This window comes from Fusarium keratoplasticum, chromosome 6 (genome assembly GCF_025433545.1).
Source record: "Fusarium keratoplasticum isolate Fu6.1 chromosome 6, whole genome shotgun sequence".
NCBI lineage: Eukaryota > Fungi > Ascomycota > Sordariomycetes > Hypocreales > Nectriaceae > Fusarium > Fusarium keratoplasticum.
In genome coordinates, this window is record NC_070534.1 from 2,250,548 (window position 1) to 2,274,057 (window position 23,510).

At 54.0% G+C, this 23,510-nt stretch overlaps 5 protein-coding genes across 5 annotated transcripts; 1 reads left to right on the plus strand and 4 right to left on the minus strand.

Annotated features, from left to right (window-relative positions):
* Window positions 1-5: 5 nt before the first annotated feature.
* NCS57_00868700 (Defective in cullin neddylation protein) lies at window positions 6-1,957 on the minus strand (the record flags this gene model as incomplete). Its single annotated transcript, XM_053058496.1, has 5 exons — window positions 6-444; window positions 516-690; window positions 745-824; window positions 1,617-1,660; window positions 1,871-1,957. 5 exons carry the CDS (start codon window positions 1,955-1,957, stop codon window positions 6-8), a joined length of 825 nt encoding a protein of 274 aa, XP_052912327.1.
* Window positions 1,958-2,922: 965 nt separating this feature from the next.
* Window positions 2,923-5,522, plus strand: NCS57_00868800 (uncharacterized protein; the record flags this gene model as incomplete). Its single annotated transcript, XM_053058497.1, has 2 exons — window positions 2,923-3,027; window positions 3,096-5,522. The coding sequence occupies 2 exons, from the start codon at window positions 2,923-2,925 to the stop codon at window positions 5,520-5,522; spliced, it is 2,532 nt and encodes an 843-aa protein (XP_052912328.1).
* A 755-nt stretch (window positions 5,523-6,277) lies between these two features.
* NCS57_00868900 (uncharacterized protein) lies at window positions 6,278-9,627 on the minus strand (the record flags this gene model as incomplete). Its single annotated transcript, XM_053058498.1, has 2 exons — window positions 6,278-6,365; window positions 6,419-9,627. 2 exons carry the CDS (start codon window positions 9,625-9,627, stop codon window positions 6,278-6,280), a joined length of 3,297 nt encoding a protein of 1,098 aa, XP_052912329.1.
* A 3,815-nt stretch (window positions 9,628-13,442) lies between these two features.
* On the minus strand, window positions 13,443-14,503 carry NCS57_00869000 (Chitin synthase export chaperone; the record flags this gene model as incomplete). The annotated part of the gene is made up of 2 exons (XM_053058499.1): window positions 13,443-13,634; window positions 13,691-14,503. The coding sequence occupies 2 exons, from the start codon at window positions 14,501-14,503 to the stop codon at window positions 13,443-13,445; spliced, it is 1,005 nt and encodes a 334-aa protein (XP_052912330.1).
* A 1,951-nt stretch (window positions 14,504-16,454) lies between these two features.
* Window positions 16,455-18,664, minus strand: NCS57_00869100 (uncharacterized protein; the record flags this gene model as incomplete). Its single annotated transcript, XM_053058500.1, has 3 exons — window positions 16,455-17,674; window positions 17,726-18,014; window positions 18,065-18,664. The coding sequence occupies 3 exons, from the start codon at window positions 18,662-18,664 to the stop codon at window positions 16,455-16,457; spliced, it is 2,109 nt and encodes a 702-aa protein (XP_052912331.1).
* Window positions 18,665-23,510: the final 4,846 nt, after the last annotated feature.

The following is a 23,510-nucleotide window of genomic DNA, read 5'->3' on the forward strand; positions in this document are numbered from 1 at the left end:
TCTCTTCAATTGTCGTCGACATCCATGCCGTCGGCCTTACCGATACCCTTCTCGCGGCACCATTCGACAAAGTCATCAATGACACTTGGCCACGCACCGTCCTCGTTCCAGAAAGATAGTGACTCGTCTGACAGAGACTTGACGGCAAACTCGAGCGTCATATTCCACATATCCTTGTTGACAGACCGGGTCCACTTTGCATTGAGGAAGGACTTCCACAGGTCCAGCCAGTCGTGATTCGCAGTCTTCCACTCCACTCCGGGAGAGGCAAACAAGATGTCCCAGTAAACGAGGGCGTTCTCCAGGCCGAGGGCCTTCTGGTCGGGTTCGCGTCCTGCAACGAAAGCGTACCGATATACCTTCTTGAACAAGGCGGGGTCGGAGGAGAGGGATGAAATCAGTCGTCGAAGATGGGCAGCATGCTCCTGGTGTGATGCTCCAACTCTAGATGACTAGTCAGTATTGAGCTTCGAAATGGTATCAACCCATTTGTCGGTCATATATGAGTTACTAACCCAGTGTTTTTCCATCCATCAACATATCCCCTCCTGGTAATCATTCCCACTGAGGGTGCCTGGAGAAGTTCCAGGACCACAAGCAGTTCTGCGTTCTCGATGTTGATCTTGAGCTTCTCAGTGAGGTAAGCCATAGTGGAGTCAAGCTCCAACTTGTCCTTCTCATCGTCACTGTCTAAACGAGGTTATGAGCCAAAGAGTCATGAGCAAGCGTCCGTACGATACTGACCCTGCAGTTGGTCGAATAAGGATTCCAACTTGGCCTCGACTGGTGATGGTCCCTTGCCATTTCCGTCCGAAGAGAAGTACCTATTCGGTTTGTGTCAGTGACAAGAAATACTTTAATAAATTACTAGCAATGAAGTGTATGGTGCGCTGGCATAGGATTCGGATGCAGCCGACTTGGCCATGACAAGATTGCTGCGCACTCGGTTGAGGTGATGTACCGCGCTTTCGACTTGTTGGACGCCTCTGCGGGTGGCCCCTTGTAAGACGTCCCAAGACCAACTTTGCTGGACTTTTTGGATAGGGACAAGGTGGGGATAACGCGGGTTGCGATACGCCTCTTAACACCCTCCCAGTTCATATTTGGACTATCCCGGGCTCCCGAAGATGTTGAATGTTTGAGTGACTCTGGTGAGACGTGGTGTCGAGCTAGTTGAGAGCCGTCTCAAAGCCGGGACAGGGGAGGAGTTATGTCAAATCGAAGTCGAATCCAACAACACCAAGGCGGACAAGATTTCCATGACCCAACCACCGATCATCCGTAGAGACAATGGCATTCGAAAGACAAGTCAAAGCCCCAGGGCAGAATCGAAGGGTTCAGATTACCCCTTTAGAGCAAGCAGTGTTTCAGTGCCATCGGCGTCACTGTCGGTCATACTCTGCTGTGCATCCAACAAATGAGCCGAGCAGCAGTGGGCCTAGTCGATATGACGAGGCACAAGGGGCAAACCATACCCGGCGGTTCCAGATGCAATGCATGGCCGGGTGAATTGACCACATCAGGCTGGCGCAACAACATCATGACAGGAAACAAAAGGGTGATGTAACGCGAATAGTCGAGGTAAGAACAGCCAGACCAAAGAAACAAAGACTTACGTATCGACGGCTTCGTTCATCTTGAAGCTTGCATTCTTGAGGAACTGTTACGGCCTATGTTAGTCCAACTAAGCTTGATCATCGTTCGACTACCTCCAGGCTAAACAGCGTCACCGCTGCAACCCCCGACTGCTGCGCCGGGACCGATTTAGTCAAATCGCGGAGAGCTTTCGTATCGTGGGGCTGGCTGACGCCAAGACAGGCCCAGGCTGCCTGAGATAGACTGTCCATAAGTTGCTGGGAGAGAAACGTACACGAGTAGCCTGACGCTCTGTGGCACCAGTCAAGGATACAAACTGGGCGATGAGCACCTTCTGCTGGGCGGAAGACGGCGGCGGCATCTTGAAGGTAGCCGACTGTGGTTCCGGTTTTGTATATAGTTGTCTCGTCTATGCGGAGATACTGAGGGCAAAGTAACCCGGCGTTTGCTAATGCGGTCGAGATGTTGCACCAAGGATCGCCCTGGTCCGGAGGTATGTATCGATGCTCGGCGAGGCGGAGGGATGTCGATTGAGGCCAGGGCCGAACGATGACCAGGACGAGATCGAGGTGCCCAAGGTCGGGTCTGCGAGTGGACCGAACGATAGCGGAAGGTGTCAGGCACGGCGGAGTCTTCCCAAAGATGCGCCGTTGCGCTCGAGTGGCGGTGGAAGAGGGGAATGAGATGCAAGTGGATGGAGGGGTTCTGAGCTTTCGCGACGAGGCTGCGATCTTAGCTGATGGTGGGGTTTCTTTTAGTGAGCGGGGCTCAGTGAGTGCTGCCCGTCTTTCAGTGCTGTGTGTAAGGCAGGTGCCTCCAGGCAGAGAGCTCCATTCCGAGACCCTGGAAGCGGCCATGTCGCACGTGCTTCACTGGCTCTATGTTGTTCTACTCTGCTGGTCTTCTCTTCACGACCAGCTTGAGGTTATTTTTATTTAACTATGTTTGTTATTAATTGCTCTTAGTCTTTGAACAAATGTTTCATTCAATAAGTTCGGACTGAGGATCCATGATGAATCTGCACTGCCAACTTGAACAAGAAAGGCTCTATATTTAGATCATGGCCTCTATTCGCACTGTAAGTTCTCACCCTACAACACGCCAACTTCACCGCTTCAGTGGGAGTTAGTGATACTCTCTACAGTGCGAAATGATTCACAGGCCCAAAAGCACCTACCCCCCGCCCCAGGTCATGACGTCCATCCGGCCACGGCGTAGGCGACCACTTGACGCGGTGCGGTTATCAACGCGTCTGGAAAATATTATCACAACCTTCAACCCCCAGGTTGCAACACCACAGCAACCGCCCCTGGCAGAGGAATCAACATGGCCTCGTCCAACGCTGTTGACGATGAAGATGTGCAGATCGACCCGGCAGAGCCTCTCAAGGGCATCATTGTCTGCTGTACGAGCATCCCCGCTGAGCATCGTGTTAGTAAACCAAAGACTCCTCGTGCCGACTCATGTGCTCGCATTTCCTAACATCCTCTCGCTCCTAGACAACCATCGCTGGCAAGGTCTCCGAGCTAGGTGGCGTCCACAAGTACGATCTCACTCCTGACGTTACCCACCTCATTGTCGGCGACTATGACACGCCCAAATACCGACATGTTGCCCGTGAACGCCCCGACATCAAGGCCATGGATGCTGCTTGGATCGAGGCCCTCAGCGAGCTATGGAAGAACGACGACGAGATCGATTACCGAAAACTCGAAGCCGAATATCAGCTGAAGCCATTGGAGAAGCGAGGTGTCGACCCCTCGGTCCAGCCGCAGGAAGGAGAGGCAGGAAGGGACTCGTTGATGATCTGTCTCACGGGCTTTGGCGAGCAGCGGGACGAGATTGCCCTCAAAATCACCTCGAACGGCGGCAAATACACCGGGGACCTCACGAAGAAGTGCAGCCACCTCATCGTCAACAAACCCGAGGGTAGAAAGTACGAGGCGGCCAGGCAATGGGGCATCCACCCTGTCACCCTTGCCTGGCTGGACCAGTCCATTGCACGAGGCATGATCTTGGAGGAGACCAAATTCGATCCTATACTACCGCCCGAGCAGCAAGGAAAGGGAGCTTGGGTCACGAGAGAACTCAAAAGGACAGCAAGCAAGCGCTCCAGGTCAGCCGTGATCGCCGCCGATGAAGGACCTAGGAAGCTAAGGAAGACGGCCAGCATGAAGCTCAGCTCACAGCGTAACAACCTCTGGGGTGATATCCTTGGACGGTCAACCTCAAGAGAGTACTCGTTTGCCCACGAGAATAATTCAGAGACAGAAAAGCCCCAGGACCAACCTCGACAACCTCAACCCGCCGAAGTTCAACCCCTCGCCCCTATCGTCCCAGAAAACCAGGGCATTTTTGCCAAGTGCTACTTCTATATCCACGGCTTCACCGAGCAACGGACATCAGTTCTCCAACAGACAATAGCTACGCTGGGAGGCTCTATTTGTGCTTCAGTACAAGAAGCTGCCCTTGGCAAAACTCCCCAACCGCCCCTCGGCCGCTTCCTGATCGTCCCTCAAAACTCTCAACCAGATACCCACCCTCAAGAATCCTACGACGACCTGCATGTTGTGACAGAATATTACATTGAAAAGTGTCTTCACAACAAGCTCTACTTTGATCCAACAGAGCACGTCCTCGGCAGACCTTTTCCTTTCTTTCCTATTCCCGCCTTCAGCAACCTCGTCATATGTAGTGCCGCCTTCACTGGCATTGAACTCAGCCAGGTCGCCCGTGCCGTCGTCCAGCTCGGAGCCAAGTTTGATGGGGACTTTCGCAAGACCACGGATGTCTTGGTGTGCAGTTCTCTCGCTGCTATGCGCAAGGAGAAGCTACGCATGGCACTTCGATGGGGCGTCCCCGTGGTGTCGGGCGACTGGCTGTGGGAATGTATATCCACCGGCTTCAAGGTTCCCATTGACGACTTCATCTTCCCTGAGATCAAGAATCGATATGAAGAAACCCTCAAGCCAAAGCCAAAGTCTGTGGAGAAGATAGCCCCTGAGGCACAACCCAGACCATTAGGCAAACCCATACAACGCACTCATTCAGAACCCTTCAACGCCAAACCCGCAATACCCAAAGCTCCCGCATTCGCAGGAGTCGACACTACGGCCTTTGACCACGATTCCCCTGAGAAGCCGCACCGCAAGAGCATTACTCACCCAGTTCCTGAGGCAGCTTCCACCACCTCAGCCGACTTTGCCACAGCTCGTACTCATCAAGCCGCTCCCACAAGCCTCCTTCAGGACAACGATTTCGACACCCCTCTCGCTGAAGTCCCCTCAGAACACCTCAACAAGCCCCCATCCCCTACAAAGAAACAAGAACCCATGCCGCGCACCCGCTCCGATCCCACCAGCAAATCCTCCACAACCACACACCAGGACATCACAACTCACCAAGACACAACAGAAGCTCATGACAACTCACACCAAGAGCGTCTCCAGCAGCTAAAGCAACAACAACAGAAGCAACAGCAGCAAGACGCAGAACAAGCTCGGCTCCGCGCTAAAGCCGCCGAGCGTCGCGCCCTATCCACAAAGCTAACATCCCTCATCGAGACCACAACCCCGAACCTCACCTCCAACCTCTCCCACACCTCTGATGATCCCGAGCACCCTCCCCCGCGGCCTCGCAGGCGCCAGATTCTCGGCCGTGCTATCAGTAACGCCTCCAACGCGAGCAGCGTCGCCTCCCGTTCTGCGCATGACCCGGCTGAGATGATGGGCGACGACTTCAACTCGGCAGAACCTAAGGAGGTTGAGCCTCCGTCGACACAGCTCGAGTACCGCGATGAGAAGGCCGAGGAGTGTAGAGCTGCGCTGATAAGCCGGATGATGGGTGAGAGTGGCGAGGTCAAGCCAGTAGCGAGGGCCACCCAGAGCGTCGGGGTAGTTGGGGGACGGACGTTGAGAAAACGATAGGTCAAAGGAACTTGGAAATCGTATATACACAACTCGTACAATGTCAGGAATAATCCACAAGTCTCATAAACTGTTGAGATATCACAAGTAGCAAAGGTCCCTTGAGTGTAACTTAAAACATCACCCCCTGACTGACGGGAGGCGACGCTAGAATCTATTAGAGACAAAACTTTAAGATCATACACAAAGACCCATTTGACTAGTGCCTAAACGCTTTTCCCCACCGGTCTGGCCCGTCATATCCCGTTCCCGAGTCCCTCGAGCCAAAGTCAATTCCACCTAATCCGTCCAAGTTCCAGTGTTGGTATGGGCTTCCGGATGGTGCCCTCTATAACGTGAAGAGAAGAGAAGAAAACAAGCAACAAGAAAATAATCAGCAATCAGTAGACTAGCAAGAGCCAGTGTAAAGGAGAGAACGAAAGAGGGAACCGCCATCGCGTGCTAATTCCCAACCCGATAGTGACGACGCTGAACCCTCTGGGTTAAAAGCCAAAATCTTCTCTGGAGCACTCCTAGTAGAGACCATGGAGAAGCAAAAGGCCGAAAATGGCGGTTGAGTCGTAAGAAAAACGAAGGAGCGGTATCGTAGAGGATCGTAGTTGAAGGCCTTGGTTGTTGATCTAAACCTGACCCTATGCAGAAGTGTTGCGTTATAGAGCAAGCAAATAAACGGGCCAAGTAAACAACCTTGGTGCCATGTCTCGACGGACAATGGTATATCAGGGTGATTCAAGCGTTTCTCGCAGGGGTCAAAACTAATCCACCAAGTCCTTGCTCGACTCGCCGCGGGCATCCTGAAGCAGCTCTGAATTCATCATTTGCCATCGACGGTCAATTTCCTCGCTTCATCCCAGTTAGCATTGTACTTCTCAAAACAAAAATAGGGGTGCACTCACGTTGTCTGCCGCAGCATCTTGACCCCCCTCTCCCGGCAAAAGAACAGGAACCGTCTCATTGTTCGATCCCGCTTGAAAGACGCCATTACGTCTCCACGAGGCCCTCTATCCCCATCCGTACTGGCGCTAACCTTCTTCATGACAATGTGAATGCGGAGCGCCTCAATGTTCCAGACCAGTTCCTCAATCTCGTCGAGGTTAACGTGGAAATCAATGTGATCTTTGAAAAGCCCCCAAGTAACGGGCTTAACGTCCTTCAGGACTTGATGCTGAAAGCAACCTGCTGACTGGAGCCAGGTCCAGTACTGAGTAACTGTAGTCGAGCTCGTGAAGAATCGGTTCTTGACTTGGTACAGTCGCCAGTCATCCCTGGTGATTTCTCCCCCGCTGCAAGAGTCTGTGTCAGACCAGGCGTCGGAGTGAAACTCGTCATGAATCGGACCCGCAACAGGCGACAGGTATTTGGGCTTCTTGTTCAGATGAGTACTGAAAGGGGTTTCGGGGCCCATGGGAATCTGGCTAGCCAGAGGGGACTGGTCGACAAAAGAAGCCTCGCGTGGCGTGCTGACAACAGAATGCATGCTCTTGCGCTTCTTCAGGGGCTTGGGCGTATTGCTGGGACTACCTTGGCTCTGACGCGCTTTCAACCCTGAGGGCCTTCCAATGTTCTTGAAACCATGCTTATATCGCAGTGCAGTCAGCTTCGGGTCATGGTAGAAGTCGTGAACCGTTCGGGGGAGGTTAAAGCTGGGTCCTTCAGCCAGTATCAACTCGTGGAGGCGCTGGCGCATCCACTCAACAGGTTCGATGTCGAGTTTGAACTTTTCCAGTTCTGACATTGTTTCTGATAGACGGAACAGTGTGTCGTAGGAGGTGATACCACCCTTTCCTGATTGAGTGTACTTCTTGCTGAGTAGCTGATATGGGCTAATGGGGCCTGTCTCATGAAACTCGAGGATCTTGATGCCACGGTTGACCTGTCTGCCAATCTGATACTTTGACGACCCACCCTTCTCTTGCTTGGGGCCGGCCTCGATTGCAGCCTGGTGCTTTTCGCGCCATCGAGCCAGCTGAGGCTCGATCAATGTTCTCACGTTAGGCCAGTTAGACTCCCAGTAGGGATGACTTTCGTCGACCTTGGCCAGAGGCACGCCTTCAACACACTCGGGATATGTGTAATATTCTCCGTTGTGTCTAAGAACCAGATTTTCGCGTGAAATCTCTTCCAGAACTTCCTCGGAAGGAGGAGACTCGGTTGGTTGAGGCGAGGGCTCAATCGGCATGGACGCTGGTGTTGGTCGTTCCTTTTCGGCCGAGGGAGGTCGACTTCTCACGTTGGCCGGGGTGAACCCAGGGGTCACTCGATACTCTTGAGGTGTCGGCATCTGCTCTGGCTCGCGTGCCGGTTGAAAGCCGTCGTGGGCCCTGGTATCCTTCACGGGGGTATCGAACTCAGTAGTAGGCTGAAGAATGTCGGGGCGAACGGAGCGGGGGGCATGCGAAGGAAGGGCAGAACGAGGAGCCTCTGATCTAGGTTGGAGTTGGATGGGCGGTAGAGGCGTTACCACAGGATCTATCATGCGCTCGGGGGCAAGATCAGGTCTGGGCACCGGTGTGGGCTGGCTGGAGGGCACGGGTGAAGGCTCGTAGACTGGTCTGTAAACTGGCTCTACAACACGTTCCAGAACTGGTACAGAGGCTGGTCCTGCAATTCTTTCGATAACTCGCTGAGGAGCTGGTTCGCGAGGATGCTCGGGACCCTGCGGAGGAATTCGTTCAGGTATGCGTTCAGGAAGACGTTCGGGTAGTCGCTCAGGCAGTCGTTCAGGTAGTCGCTCGGATAGTCGCTCAGATAGTCGTTCAGGGAGCCGCTCGGGTAGTCGCTCAGGGAGCCGCTCAGGGATTCGTTCGGGCAGTTGTTCAGGAGCTCGTTCAGGAACTCGGTGAGGTAGTCGCTCGGGAGATCGTTCGTAAGGTTGTTGAGATACTCGCTCAGGAGCCTGTTGAGGGACAGGCTGAGGCGATGGCCGGTGTGAAGGAAGTCTGGCACGTTCCTCGACTCTGTGAACTGGCTGGGGTTCAGGTTGAGGCGTAGGCTCAGGTCTTGCTTGAGCCTCAACGCGCTGTGTCTGAACCTCGGGTTCTGGTGAGACTCTCGCCTGCGCATCCTTGGACTCCTTTTGTTGTCGCGCCCTCTCTCTGGAAGCTACTATGTCAATCGTTTCTCCAGAAGCATCATGGCAGCCCTGGCGATTCCACTCGCAGTTACCGCACTTCTGGAACAGGTCCCCTCCAACGATAATGCAATCATCAAATGCCCCTTGATTCTTATCGCATGAATGGCATCGCTTGGTTTGGATCTCTCCAGTCGCTTGGATCATGCAAGCCAACCACTTGACACCCTTTGCCTCGGATCGCTCATAGATACTAGCCAGATGTGCGTCGTTGAAACGGCGGCCTCGACGAATCTTGACGGGTCTTAGGATCTCAAGTTCTTGGATTCCCTCGACCCACTGATTCCAGGGCTCAATCCGTTGCACTGGTCCAATGACATTGCCGTCAGCATCGACAACGTCCACGATGGCATCGGGCGTGGGCGTATCGCGGGCGGCGTTATTCTCGTGATGCTCAATGCCTTCCATGCTCTCTCCATCAGTGGGCTGAACACTTGTCGCCTCCGTGAGACCGTCGGCGGTGTTTGGTCGAGTAGAGGCTCCATTCGTCATGGACAGGCCTGGCATATCCTCGGGAAGAAGAAACTGTTCCGCGTCAGGGTCCTCAGAATCCTCGGAACCCAGCTCCTCGCCTCTCTTCTCCTTGAAAAACCGACGCATCGTCCTCCAAATCTCCTGCTGCCTTTCAGCCTGCGCTTGTCGTGATTTTCGGTGATCCTGCTCGATGCACTCAAGTCGAGCTGCCTTCTCCTCGCATTCTTCAGATACACGAGCCAGCTCGGCCTCGACCTTTGCCAGTTCTCGAGCCAGGCGGGTTTGCGACTCGGTCAGCTCGGTCCGTCGCCCCGTAAGCTCACTAAGCTTCATTCGCATTTCGGTTACCGATTGCTGATACTCCTGCTCGGCCTTGCTATTCTCTGCTTCTCGTTGGCGACGAATTTTAGCCCAGAAATTGCGCTCTGTCTCGTCCCAGACAGACTTGTGCTCCTCAAGAGGGAGCGCAGCCATGGCGGCAGCTTCCTCTGTTGAGGCCATATGGGGCCGGTGTGAATTAGTAGTTATCCTCAATGTCTTGTGAGCAAGAGCGAGACTTTGTGCGAGTGAACTGTCGATAGTTCATCTAATTGAGTATTGATGGTGTTTGTCTAAGTGAAGAGTCGAGGTCAGATTCGGGATGCACGTGACCGAGTTTGTGCGGATGAAATGAAAGGGAGCCACCCAGCTACAGGTGGCCGAGGCGTCCCACTACCTACCTAGACCAGGAAAAAAAAAAGTTCGAGAGACCAGATCGACTCGGAGGAATTGGAAGATCGCCGTGGCTCCAGTCCGATGGTCCGAGGGCCAAAATAGAGTCGTGGGGCGCGTGCTCAAAGCGGGCGGGAATTGGACGAACCGCCTAAAAAGGACAAGCTGAGGCGATGGGTTGGAAATTGGAAATGAGGAGCAGGATGGTGCGTAGGACGAAAAAGGGTGTCGATCCTCAAGTCAATCCGATTGACCCAGATTGACCGATAGTAGCCAAGGTTTGCGCAAGATGACAATCGCCTCCCACGAGCAGTGCAGTTCTGCAAGAGAAGGAGAAAAAGGAAGGCAAGCGGCTTGAGTATCGTCACGCAAAGCTCGATAGTCGTCACGACTGATTCTCTCTCTCTTTTCTTCTTCCTGACTGCTTCCCTGCGTCGTCAATGGCGTGTCTTGGAAAAAACCGGGCTCAACCCAACAGTCAGACCCTTTTTCGAAATCGCTTCCACCACCCCCGGTCGCGCAAATGAGCCCACACTCTGCGCCGTGGGCCACACCCCCTGGTTTGGAGCGCACCTTGTTTCCTGACTTGCTCGAGGGGCGCGGAAACAAAGGGAGCCTGAGGAGGGAAAAGAGATCAGGAAAAAAAAAGAGGTAAGCGGGTACAAGCGAACCAGAAGAAGGTGGTGAAACCGAGGACGCGATAGAGAGAGCGATCGCTGCGATGGTGGAAATTGATTGTGAAGAACGCGGACGCGTTGCGTGGAACGTTGCACGACCGTGGCGCGCAATTTGTTGCCTGGTGATAGGTAGTCAAGAAAAGGCGTGGGCTGGATAGGGATTGCGGCGCGGCGATAGGCCTTTTTGGTGGGTGAGATGACGGAATAAAAAAGGCGAGAAAATCGGGGTCGGAGTCGGAAGGAAGGAGGGAGATAATTAAGGGAAAAAGTAAGAAGGAAGAAAAAAAAATAGGCTTCAGACAGAAAGCCTATAGGCGGATAAGCTTGGCCGGATGCACCTTGAGAGAGAGTAAAGGAAAAAGTGTGTGGGAGGGATCCCGTCGAAGAGGAGATGCAGAAAGGGAAAGAAAAAAGGCGAAAAGGAAAAAGAGAGATAAGTTTAGTAAGGTTGTGGTTAGGAGGGAAGGCGTCAGTGAGGAAGGACTGGACTGCCAGTGCCAGTGCCAGCTGCTGCTGCTAGGTACTAAACTTCTCGGCCAACCGAAACCATGGGTCAAATGAGAAGAGAGGATTTACGTGTGAATGCGGAATAGAAAAAGGCTACTAAGGCCAGGTATGGAAGCCAGGACGCAAGGTACGTAACTGATACAATCGCGGTTAGTTGGCACTGTACTTTTGCTTGGCTCGACATATGGGATGGGCAATGTATCTTTTTTTTTTTTTCCTTCCCTTCCTTTGCTTACTCGCTCGCTCTCGGTTGTTTTTCACGGCTAGACGCCCCCCCATACCCTTGTTTTAGCTGGCCATTGAGAGAGCCTCGGGCTTTTTTGGCCTCGAAGGAAATGCCAAAACGCTGTCGCATGGCATCTTTCGCCATCGATTTTAAGCACGCCAATCATGCATCAACCATGTGTGCAAAAGCATGCACCCCGGTCCTCATCTTGTTTCTTTTATCTTTGCCCAGGCTCGGTCTCTCCCTCTCCCTCGCTCAGCTCCATGCTTCTTCCCTCAACGGGCAAACCGTACAGTGTAGATATCGACGCATTAGGTACCCCCAGCTGCGAGCCATGGATACCCGGCGACCTCTTTACCAGCGGACGGGTACCGAGCCCAGCAACGCATCAAGCGAAACGTAAAAAGCCGACAGGCCACCCCCCCTTGCTTGTCACCACCGTCCTCTTTGGAACTAGTGTATCATCACGTGCGAGGAGACTATAAGCAACCGATGCCGCAAAGGAGGAAGGAGAGTACCTCTCACCTAGGCGAGGCAATTTGGGGCAAAGCACCTTTGTGGCGCCCTGGATAGACGCGAGATTTGAGGGAGATGCAACGATACGGGGGAGAGAGTCCAAGTGTCACGTCCACTCTGATCGGCTTCTCTCTTTGACCCTGCACCTGCATTTGCGTTCATGTGAACAGAGTATCAATTATTTAGCCTAGGTATGTACAAATGGGCCAAAAATTGCTGATACGGGGCGGAGACAACGTACCTAGCGTGTGTGCGCACACGCGAAACCGGATATATGGAGACCTCCAATATGATTCAACTCTCGCTGGGGAGAAAGCTCGCTCCAGAGTGAGTGCGTCGTATTTGGAAACACTCACGGTCCAATCAGTCACCCATTTCACCGTAAAGTTGAACTGAGGCCCCATCCCATCCATCCATCTCGTCCGCATCCACATCCAAAAGAGAGCCGCCCCCGAGGAAACAAGCAGCCAACAATCCAATCCAATGCCAGCTGACCATGTTCCCACCCTTTTTTTTTCTCCTCTCCCGCTATACCACCAACCAACCTAGCCCAGCCCAGTACAGTACAGTACAGCACCGTACAGTACCAACAGATGGATCCCCACGCCTCCCCTGTCTTTGTGGCGTCCCAGCCTGGCGCGATAGTCTCGTCACGCCCTCGGTTCGCTCATTGAATTGATCTGGTACAGTAAAGTACGGATACACCTCACGCCTATGCATGCAGAGATCCTGCCAATATTACTCGGGTTCCTGTCCTGCATCCCCATGTGCGCCACGCGGAATAAGTCTGCTTGACGCTCACTAGCTGTGCAAATCCGCGGTTAGCATTCCGTCCTTTCTCATTCTTATCGCCGACCACAACCAACTATCGTTCGTATCCCCCCTACCTAGCTGAAATGTGTCGGAGAGCGCCGCCGAGTGGGCACTCAACCCGTGACAAATACCAGCCAACCCAGCTCGAGGTGCCTATCATTGGTAACGGATGACGCACCTTTTGCCAAGCTATTCGTGGCTATTCACTCGCGAACCCTTCCTTGGAAACACGAACCTTACTCGAGTCCGTCTCGTTTCTATTTGCTACGAAACGACCTCTACTGCACATCATATGCACTCGAGTCAGAACCATCTATCTGTCGCCCGTCCCACTCATCACTATGTAGTATGGATCCATCAACGTCGTATTCCCATCAGGGATGGCATGGCTCATTTACACGATCCTTATTCCAGCCGCCACCAGAACCACCTGAAGCATTGGTAATTACTGACACGGTCGTTATGTTATAGGTTATATAAACTATATGTATATACTGTATGCAAGAGTCACTAATAACTACTTGTCGCTAAGACCCTCATCTCATCCCATCATCCCGGCTGTTAATGCAGCCCACGTATTATCATGCCTTGCTCGCTTGCCTCACCCCTTCTCCTTCTGCTTGTTGATCTCATCCACCCCAGTTTTCGTTTACCGCCGGTTGCCCGCCAAAGTCCGACCACCGTACCTCAGGTATGATCCATTGAAAACGCCACGCAATGTAAAAAGGAAGTCCAAAAAACAGTTTGTGCCCAGAACCCATTCCTCCGCGGTTTCGGGGTCAGATGAATGCGCTTCAGGCGTCGAAGAAATAATGTGGGAAAGAAATCTCGTTACTGGCATCAAGGTCGCATCAAGGTCGAAGCGTTTAGTACTTGGCCGAGTATCGTGCTGCGCTTGGTGAATAGGGCAGATCATATGAGCTTGAGTGGCCGTAGGGATCTTCCGAGAAGACAGTTGCCCTGCGCTCCTCCTCGGGCAACAGCTCCTTGACCTCCCAGTTGTTCATCCTTGTGCCCACCGAGAATTCGAGATCCTCTTTGGTAATCGAATCCCAGTACTATCCAATGTTAGCAGTGTTCTATAGTGAAAGCTTCCCTTTTGATCGAGACATACCTTGTAAACCATCATAACGCCCAACAAGTTGCATACAGTTGCAAGGAACAGACCGTCAATGTAGTGGCTAATAGCGACACAAATCTTGGCGCTGAATGCATAAAGGAGAACCTGTCCAGCAACAAAGAAGAAGATACCGAAGGCGATATCTCCAAGGGGCCAGCGATCCTGCAGCGTTCTCGTCACCAGCAGAATCTGCATAGCCACATACACGAAGAGCTGGATCGCGTTGAGGAGGTAGAGAACAACGAAAAGGCCAATAGTCTTGTTGGGCCCGAGTCCGGCCCAGCTCTTAAACGTTGCCAGCGAAACGAGGAAACTGATGGCAAAGGCAACCAGGGAGCAGACACGTAACATCCACACTGACAGGGGTGTGCCGTCTTCGTACAGCTGAAAACCGACAAATCCGTTGATGAGTAGACAAGTGATAACAGCGCTGCTGAGTCCGTTCTGTACACTAACAAAGTACGGGTACGGGTCGCTGCCAGGAGGGGCCACACCGGCGTCGACAATGAGGGACACAGCGGTCAGCAGCATGTACAGGTAGAAGAAGCTGAGAATCTCCTTGCGTCCGACAGCAGTAAACTTGCTTCGCACGTGGAGAATCATGATGACGGTCATGATGAGGGCGACGATGTGCATAACGGAGGCGGCGCCTTCAAAGATGATGGTGTTGGCGAGCTCGATGTTGCGGGCATAGCATTCGGGCTCAATGCCCACGCGGCCAGAGGCCTCGATGACAGGACCGACTTGTGCGCATAATGGCAGAGGGGCAATCTCGCAGATGAACCTAAAGTCGCCGAAGGAGGACATGATGGGCGGATCAGGCTCGCAGGCCGGTGGTCGTCGGGAGGATCGTAGGGTATCGCCTATTAAAGGACAACGAGAGGGTCGAGGGGCATATGCCGTCCAAAAACGAGCGACGCAACGAGACTATGACCCAACAGATCGTCGGCGTCCGTATCCCTCTCGAAGGGGCCGTCGTCGTCGAGGTTGTCGTCGAGTCGTCCAAATCCTCCGCAGAACCAATCGCCAAACCAGCCGTCAATCGTCACGGCGTCGAGGGCGAGATCAAGGGAAGTAGTAAAAGGGGCCTCGTTCGGGATTGGAATGCAATCGCGTCCCTTAACGGCGCAGAAGGGTATCGGTCTGTCGGTGGTTGGTCGTCCCAGGGCCAAATGTCTCGTCCGTGGCTTCGCGCCGCCCCTTTCTTTCCACCACAGCGGATAGGCTAAAAATGAGAGAGAACCGGGTCTAAACAAGAGATGGTCGGAAAACGGAAGAATATTCGGAAGCGATACTGGGAAGATGGTCAAGAGCGAATGTGTAGCAGAGCTGTCGAGTGCCTCTGCTGACGCTGCCAGGCTTTGGCTGGGGAAGAGAATGGACGAGGCGCCGGGAGAGACTGAGGAGACGGGCAGGTTCTGGTTGCTGTGCCGTCGTTGTGGGCAGGCGCAAGTCAAAGTGGCACGGGTGGGAACTAAGGCGCAGGGACGTGGCTGGTGAGATTAGTGATTGGCTGACTTCCTTGATTTCGGTGGTTGCCGTGGAAAGCGGAAAGAGCCATGTTCGCAGAAGGTACGTAGCTTCTTCCATCCTTGTGGTGATTGACGCTAAAGTGGATACGACGTTCGAGTCGTCCATTCACGACCCACTTTACCCGCGTTTGCCCATTGATGGATTGTTCACTCCAGCTGCGATTGTTCGCGAATGAAATGAGATGGGCTATCATCAAATTAAACTGAGCAATGAAGACAGAGGCGAAACTTTGGTTGTCTGAAGTCTGCAACATTGATGCAACTTTAGGTTCCTGTAAAGGATATATGTATTTTCCCATGAACGCTCAGCAGCGTCATAACTACACGAGTAATCATATGCCAGATTGTACCACTTCCTTGGGCGATGTACTTGGAGCATTGTGGAGCATTGTTCAACATTGAGCTACGTCTTTTTGCCCCTGTTAATGTCTTGAACAATACAGAAAACAATGATTTCAGACAGTTATGCCTCCGGCTAACAGTATGACTTTTCTATATCCTTATCCCTTTCCCTCCCATGGACACGGATGCTAAAACTTAAACCCACAACAATCATGACATGAAGCAAGGCATTCTACATTTTCCCAACAAATTACTAAAGTACAGCCGCACGTCGCATCACAAGCAAGATTTAACTCCAAAGCTTTGGGTAATCAACCGCTCTCGGCAGGGTCATCAATTGACTTTCCATGTCTCATCTATTCTAAGTCCCGTCATTGCTGACCATTCCATTGCGTCTATTGAAACGCCATGCCTCCGCAGGCGTTACAAGAGGAGATCCAACCATGATGGATATCTTGCGTGATCTGAGAGCTGCGACTCCAGACAGCCAGACGCATCGCAAATGCACTTCCCCGAGTGCCATTCATTTCAGCCTCGAGTGGCTTTCACCAGGTCCATCACCCAAAAGCCACATAACGCCAAGAAAAATGCATCCATGATCCTTAATGCCTCGATCCTTTCCCTATGAAGTCCCTGTTCCGGTGGCCTGCTGAGCCTTGCCAGGCCTGATTCCTTTCCTTCCTAAACGCCTGGGCCATGCATCCATAATTTCGGTTAAATACAACAAAAAAGTCTAGTGACGAAAAGCAAAACAGAAAGAGGATTGAGAGAATTTGATTCGACCCCGTCCCCGCACATCAAAGTCTGTCAAATCCTTAGAAAGAAGTTTGGAGTCGAGTAACTCCAGTTGACTCAAAGCCAGTCGAAGGGTAATCCCGCCATCCCTAAGACGGGTAGTGCCCTTGAAGGCCGTGATGCGGAATCGCCTGGTGCTGGGGCTGGCCGCGGTTGTAGACGAGGAACTCAGGCACGATACCAGTCCGAAGGTCGTTGCGCCGTCCCAGAGGTTGATAGTGCATCTGGTTCGGAGGAACTGGTACTGAGAGGTGATACTGCTCCAGCGAGGCCGAGGGAGGCGGGTACAGGAGTGTGTTTACGTGACGAACAGGCTTGTACGGACTAGGTCGCTGCTGCAGGTAGACACTCGGCGAGTTCGAGATAGGTGTATGTGCGATTGGGGTGTGAACAGTCGAAGCCTGGCTGTACTGGTCGGGCACTGGTGAAGAGTTGAATGGGACAAGGCGCCCGGGGCTGGTGTGTCTCGCAGGAGTGCCAAAGTTGGCCGGAGCGTGAGAAGGAAAGCCACCTTGGGACAAGGTAACAGCCGTCGTAGTAGACAGAGGGGGCTGCTGAACCATAGCCGCGGGTGCTGGCGGATAGACTGTCGACATGGCGCGCACACCGGTCTGCAGTGGAGGGAGAGAGACGTGAACCGAAGGAGTGGCTGCGACCTGCTGTGCCGCCTGAGGATATCCATTGACGCCGACGTTGCCACCAGTGAAGGGTGCCGACGTAGGCTGAGGCTGCTCGGTGATCACAGTGAGGTGAGGAACAGGCAGTCTGGACGGCTCCATGATGCCGTTGGATCTCGGGTTGACAGGAGCCATGACAGGGGCCGGGACTCGCTGAGGGGCAGCAGCTCGCTTCGCAGGGTGGTCCATAACCTCGCCCTCGGGGCTGCGCTTTCGTGACACGGGAAACTGAAGGTTAGGCTTCGTAGCGAGCGGGGAGACGGCATTCGAATGGTAGGCGTTCCAATTTGCCGAGTGGCTCGAGCTGGGTGAAAAGTTGCTCGTCGTGACAGTCGGCGTGACAGGGAGGTTGACGGCGGGCTGCATCGCCGTCGGTGAGGGGATGGGCGAGTGATAGGCCTTGTTGGTTGGCGAAGGGATGAGAATTGGTGACGCTGGCAGTCGCGTAGCTCGCTCGTAGTACTCGTGGAAGCACGCCAGCTTGTCCAACCACTCCTTCCACTGGTCCTCGGTTGCCACCAAGTTGTATCGCATGTTGCTCAGGAACTCGACCTCCATAACATGGATTTCCTGCACTGCGAAGCACGACACCTCAGCCCAGGTCTTGTTCGTGTATGTGTTATCGTCCAAGACTATATCAGATCAGTTTCCAAAATTCACGTCCAGAGTCGTAATGCACTTACACTTGTTCCCGAGCATGAGGGCAACTGTGAGCAACCGGTATTCGCTTCCTGCGCGCCCCTTGATCTGGGGCGTCGACATCTTGAGCCGGTAAATAAACAGCAGGGCTAGCAGGATGACATTTTGCGTCACTTGGGTCGTTGAAAGGACGTTGTAGACCCATTTGCGAAACTGATCGTAGGGCTTGGCTAGAGTAGGGAGCCGGGAGATGATGGCATTGGGACCTCTCGCGCGAACTGTCTCGGCCTGCTTGAGCTCTTCAATCGACTCAAACCAGAACAAACATGTCATCTAACGCAGGTTAGCCCACGCACGTAAATCGAAGACATGAACAAACCAACCTGAGCAGCGAAATCTGAGAGATTGCCGCCTGCGGGGCTGATGCACTTGGGGATCTGCAGGCTGTGAGAGACCAGCGATTCAGGTTCGTCCTTGCTCCGTGTCATGGTTGATGTAGAAGATGGTGACAAGGGTCGGAGTGTTTGTCGAGAAGAGCAAATCGACTGCGTTGCGGAGGAGACGGAACCGTTTCGGGACTGAGAGGCGTGAGGGACGGGATGGAGTTCGTGCTGCTGCTGATAGGAGTAGTGGCCATGATGGGCCTGGGGTTGCTGTTGTGGTTGTTGAGGTTGGGCGGAGGGATAGCGGTAGTATTGAGAGCCCCTCGTCTCGTTCATAGCGGCGGTTGCCCGGGCAGCTTGAGGTACTGCAGCAGGATAGTTGTGCATAGCATGGCTATCGTAAGAAGCCAGCTGAGGTTGGAAAACAGTGCTCATCTCGTCTGATGGGGGAGTCCTCAATCCGCTCCCGAGCAGCTTGACGTCGTTGGTCAGAGGAGGCAGCTTGATGCTCGCGGGAGGGAAGCCTGCTTTCCGACCGACGGAGCTGTGGATGGGAGAGAGAGGAAAATTGGACGAGTTAATCGAGATGCCAACCGACATGGGGAATTGAATGTCCCGGCGAGGAGGTGCAGCACAAGCAGAAGATCACAATCGCCAAGCGTTAGCCTGCGAGATGGAGTGAAGCTTCAAAGTTGCCTTCTCAGCTACACAATCCCAGTGCGGGCAAAGCTAGAAAGGTGACCGTTGCGGCGGCGCAGAATAGCTATTGTGCAAGGCGATAATCGAATGGGCCCCGCTGAGCTTGAATACGTACGTGCGGCGGTATCTCGAATCGAAGAGGTGGTGGTTGCGTTTGTCAAGAGCCAGATGCTGCGTTTGCTTAATAGGCCTGTAAGGAAACCAGGGCCATTATCGATCAAAACAAAACCGCCCAACACGTAGCAGACCAGCTGAAGGCGAGGGAAGTCGGTGCGAGGTCGGTTCTTTAAGGTCGAGAGAGCGGTAGTCGTGGTATTTCGAGTGTCGTCGGATGTAGGAGGTGACCGGGACTAGTGTATCAATTGGTGTTGTTCGGAGGGAAGAGGAGATGTTGAACAACGACGGAGGATGTGAATGGGTAGGCGAGTTAATTAAGGAAGGGAAACTAAACGGGAAGGAAAAAGAAAAGGGAAAGGGAAGGGGAGGTAGAAAAGAGAAGCAGTCAACAGAATGAGCTCAGTCAGTCCATGGCTGGTGGTTGCGTGTGTAGTTCAGTTCGTAGTGTCGTCGTTCTCTGTAGGTACTAAACGTAGGTAGTGGAGGTCCGTAGTTTCTCGCAGACGTACCGTACACGCAGCAAGCAGTAGGGGTGTCCCACCGGTAGCCCCATCCACCCACCCATCCACTCATCCATGGATGAGAGGTGTATGTACCTGGTAGCGCCTGTCGATGGTCCTTCTGGAGACTGATGAAAAGCCCTGGCCTGGATTGGACTCCGTGGGTAGGTTGGCTCCATGAAGCCATGCCATGGGCTGCCGTTCCGTTGGCCGAGTGTCGCTTCCTCTCTCAGACATCGCACACGCACACCCGCCCGGCCGTGGGCCAGGTTGCGCCGTGTGCCCAGAGGTAAGGTAGGTAGGAAGGTACTCTAGGCAGGTACAGCCCGGCCATGTATCGCGATACCTGCAGCTTGCCTGGTAGTCCCATACAAAGACCCGGTATCACCAGCAGGTCAACGGGGGCTTTGCGAGGTCGCGGGCGTCTACTCAACCTGCTTAGACGTGCTAGACCAGGGCCGTCGTGGCGCCCTCCAGCTGACACCGCACCCAGCGACGACCCTGGTTTACGTGCTTTGCCCGCCCGTGCTAGCTGGGTGAGGTGAGGTGAGGTGCCTTCCATTCCCTTCCTGTACGCCCTGCAAAGAACCTGGACCACACGCCCCCCCACCCGCCCGCCGCTCCATGCTGAACCCTCACCCTCTCCTCTCCTCCCCTCCACTCCTCCCCAATCTCCATCCAAGCCCGCTAAACAGCGGGGGTCTTTCGGGTGCTGGAACCTACCACTCATCCGCTGCATTTTCAGCCCCCCCGGCCCATGGAGCATTCGTTCACAAGTCGCCCCTGGGACGCCCTGGGAATTGCCCTGTACTGTGCCGAAAGAGAGCACGCAGGCAGGACTGGGCCGGTGCAGCTTAGGCACTGTACAGTGGGCGGGGGCCTTGCCAGTCTCCTTGTCCAAGGGATAGGTACGCTCTTTCCCAGGAGAGGAAAGAGGCGAGGAGGCGGAGGGCGGACTGCTTGCGAATGGCGGCTGAGATGGAAGGGGATGAATGCGCCCCTGGGGCCCCCTACGCAGCAAAACCTTCACCTCGACCCCCTGGACTTTGGAGAATGGTACAGTGTAAGAAGAGGATCGATCATATTGGACTGCTATTATTAAGATTTCACTCAGGAAACATGGCTCCGTGTTGGCACGAAGCTTCTCGTTCAAACCGGCCGGATTGTCCCTTTCATTATTAGCCGTTACTCGTACAAGCTCAACTCTCAAGGAACTCAACTCATTTTCTCTAGACAATTCTCGCTTGCTTGACCGACGGGACCATGAGTGGTGTGCTGGGGAGGGTGACCTGCAACATACGTACCTGCCTGCTTACTGTACGCATTCCCGCGCAAGCGGTACGACCTTGGTTGCTCTCATGAGCCATCAACATGAGCCATGAGCCATGCCGTCGCTTGCTCCACTCTGATTCCTTGCTTGACCTCTTCAGGAACGTGGATGCGTGAGCGCCGGCCGCGCGTGAAAATCACCACCACCTGGCAGCTCAGGGCTCGGGCTCGGGCTCGGGCTCTCTGCACCCAGACCCAAGCGGAGGGCCCGCAGTTCCGCTGCCGTAGGTCGCCGTCGCCGTCGTCCCTGACCCGTTGATGCTGGGCTTGGTTCTGTTTGCTTTGATTTGCTTTGGCTTTGTCTGGCTGTCTTGGGGCGGCCTGGGCCCTGTCGCTAATAGATTACGGCGGCCACAGTCATCCAGCTCAGCCTGGGGCTAGACAAGATTAGTTACCGTCTCAAGAGGAGCCATGACCAAGAGGCAACTTGTGAGGGTTCCGAGATGCTGTCATGGAGAAGACGGCTGTGTCCCCACAAGCCCATTCTCCATCCATTCCCCTCCAACTGGGATGAACACCCATTCGTTGGGAGACGCGCACATCAATCTGGCTGCCGCTCCTCGACCCAAGAATGGTCAAGTCAATTTCGGCCTCTTCGTCACCAGACAGACGGACGTGCACTGTGTTGGACTTTTTTTTAACCTCGCCCGTGATTCATCATCCCCCTTGGTTCAAGGCTGATCCAAAGACTGAGACGAAAAGGATTCCGGATAATGGCCACGTCTTGGCCGCGGCTGGGGTGCTGAGTGAGCCGAGTCACGAAAAAAAGTTTTGTCGCCAAAATAGACGCCTCTCCTTGATTCCCTGCCATAGGGTCAAGTCCATCCCACAGTGTTGGATTCAGTAGTCTCCCACAGCGGGACTGGGTGCCCCAAGGTAACCCGCCTTATCGTCCATTCAATCAAAGCCACCGCCTGGCCCCATCCGACAACCTGGCGCTGGACGTGGGCATCCCTGCGGCTGCATCTTCCCCTCGTACAGCGCCATATTCAGAGTCCAGGCCGTCATCACGCTCCTCCTACAGAGAGGCTAGAGAGACGATGATCCAGAAGACCGGCCAGGGCAACCCGGGCCCAGCCAGTTGCAAGCGACAGGTCGGCGTCTCGCAAAGCTCCAGCTGTGTCAGCCAGCACAATCCATCCGCGCCAGGTCGTCAAGCCTCAACTTGTAACACTTGCGAATCGACACATGGTCCTTGTCGTCTTGGAGAGCACCCTTTCAAGCCCTTGTCACCTGCGTGCAAGCATGTCTGTCTATCTGCCTGTGTCAGTCGTTCTGGTGTGCGCGCCTGGTTTCGCCGAGACCTCTCGGTGTTGTGCCAGTGAAAGCCACCAAGGCAACTTTCCAGGGCTGGCGGGCGCTTCGATGGGGCAGACGCGAGAGAGGCTTGTTGCCCGTTAGAACACGGCCAGTGTACCCGTCACTGCATTCCGTCGCCCGTGACCCTGCTTGGCCGAAGCGAATGATGGATGCACCGAGACTGTCACCAACAAGACACAGACGACAGCTGGGCTGCGGTTTGAAAGAGCAATATTCGGCGTTTCCAATCTCGTGCAGCGGACTCAGGAAAGACATTTCACCCAGCCAGCCAGCCAGCCAGCTTTGCTCGGGCCCGCATCCTGTTTCCGTGGGTGTGCGTTTCTTTGTGTTTCTGTTCGAGATTTCTCAACTAGCTGCTGATGCCCGTCCTCCTGCCAAACTCTGCCCGAGCGCCCAGGCATGCACGTATCGCCTGTGCCGAAGGGATTTTTGATGTGTTTTCGCCCGCATTACGGAGCACATCTCTGGGTCAAAGTCGCAATCCCACCCGTCAACGCCATGCCGGCGTTGGATTCAGGACGGAGGACACAGGTAGGGAGGCGTATCCTCGGACATGGGGGCACCGGCTCGGGCTGGTCAAAGGTGAGTTTTGCAGGCGTATGTTCAGGCCACTTACTCGCAGTAAGAAACAGAAACTTTCCATGCACTCACTCCCCGCCAATGTCTCGAGGCTTACAGTCCACCGCTAGGAAATGACTTGTCTCGGTTTGCTTTCTTTTCCTGTGGTCTTTTTCTTGACGACTCCAGATCGTATCTCGGGCGCCGGGAATGCCATGGCACATACCCGTACATAGTTAGGGAGCATAGCATGGACGCTCGCTGTCGCTAGCACGCTCCGTCTCGCGTGGTCACCAGCGGTTGGCGAAATCGAATACGTCAAAGAGCCCCATCATGCTTCGCACAGAAGTTGGTTGTCCGTCCCGCTCATCCCATGCCTGGTGGTCACCTCGTAAACCATGCCGCCGCAGCCTGCTTTTCTCGTATGTGGATTGTTTGGCGCAGGCATGGAGATCAAAGCTCGACGACATGCAACGCGACGAGGTGGATGCATTGATGACCACTCTTTGATAATCTTTGAACTGGGCGAATCAGTGCAGAACGGCGCACTGGATTTCCGAGCACCGTCAACCAGACAGCCAACCATATCAAGGCGCCAACGACAGGGAACCTTGGAGATTACCCTTGCCTTAGAGATTGCCCTTGACGGCAAGTTGGGGCCAAGAAGCAGCCTAGGCAAGGAAAGTGTCTCTTGTGCTCCCGAAGCTGATGAGCGGAAAGGTCATTTCCTCATCTTGAGCGGAGGGTCTGTTCTGCAGGGATGATGGACTTCGATCAGAGCTTCTTTGAAGGGGTGAACGAATGGATCGATCATGGGACGGCGCAGTGGATGTCAGATTTCCAAGTCAGAAGCAACGCGAGTGATAAAACTGTACCAAACAAGTGCCATCCATGGATCCTTGGTCCAGACGGAAGCAAACGTA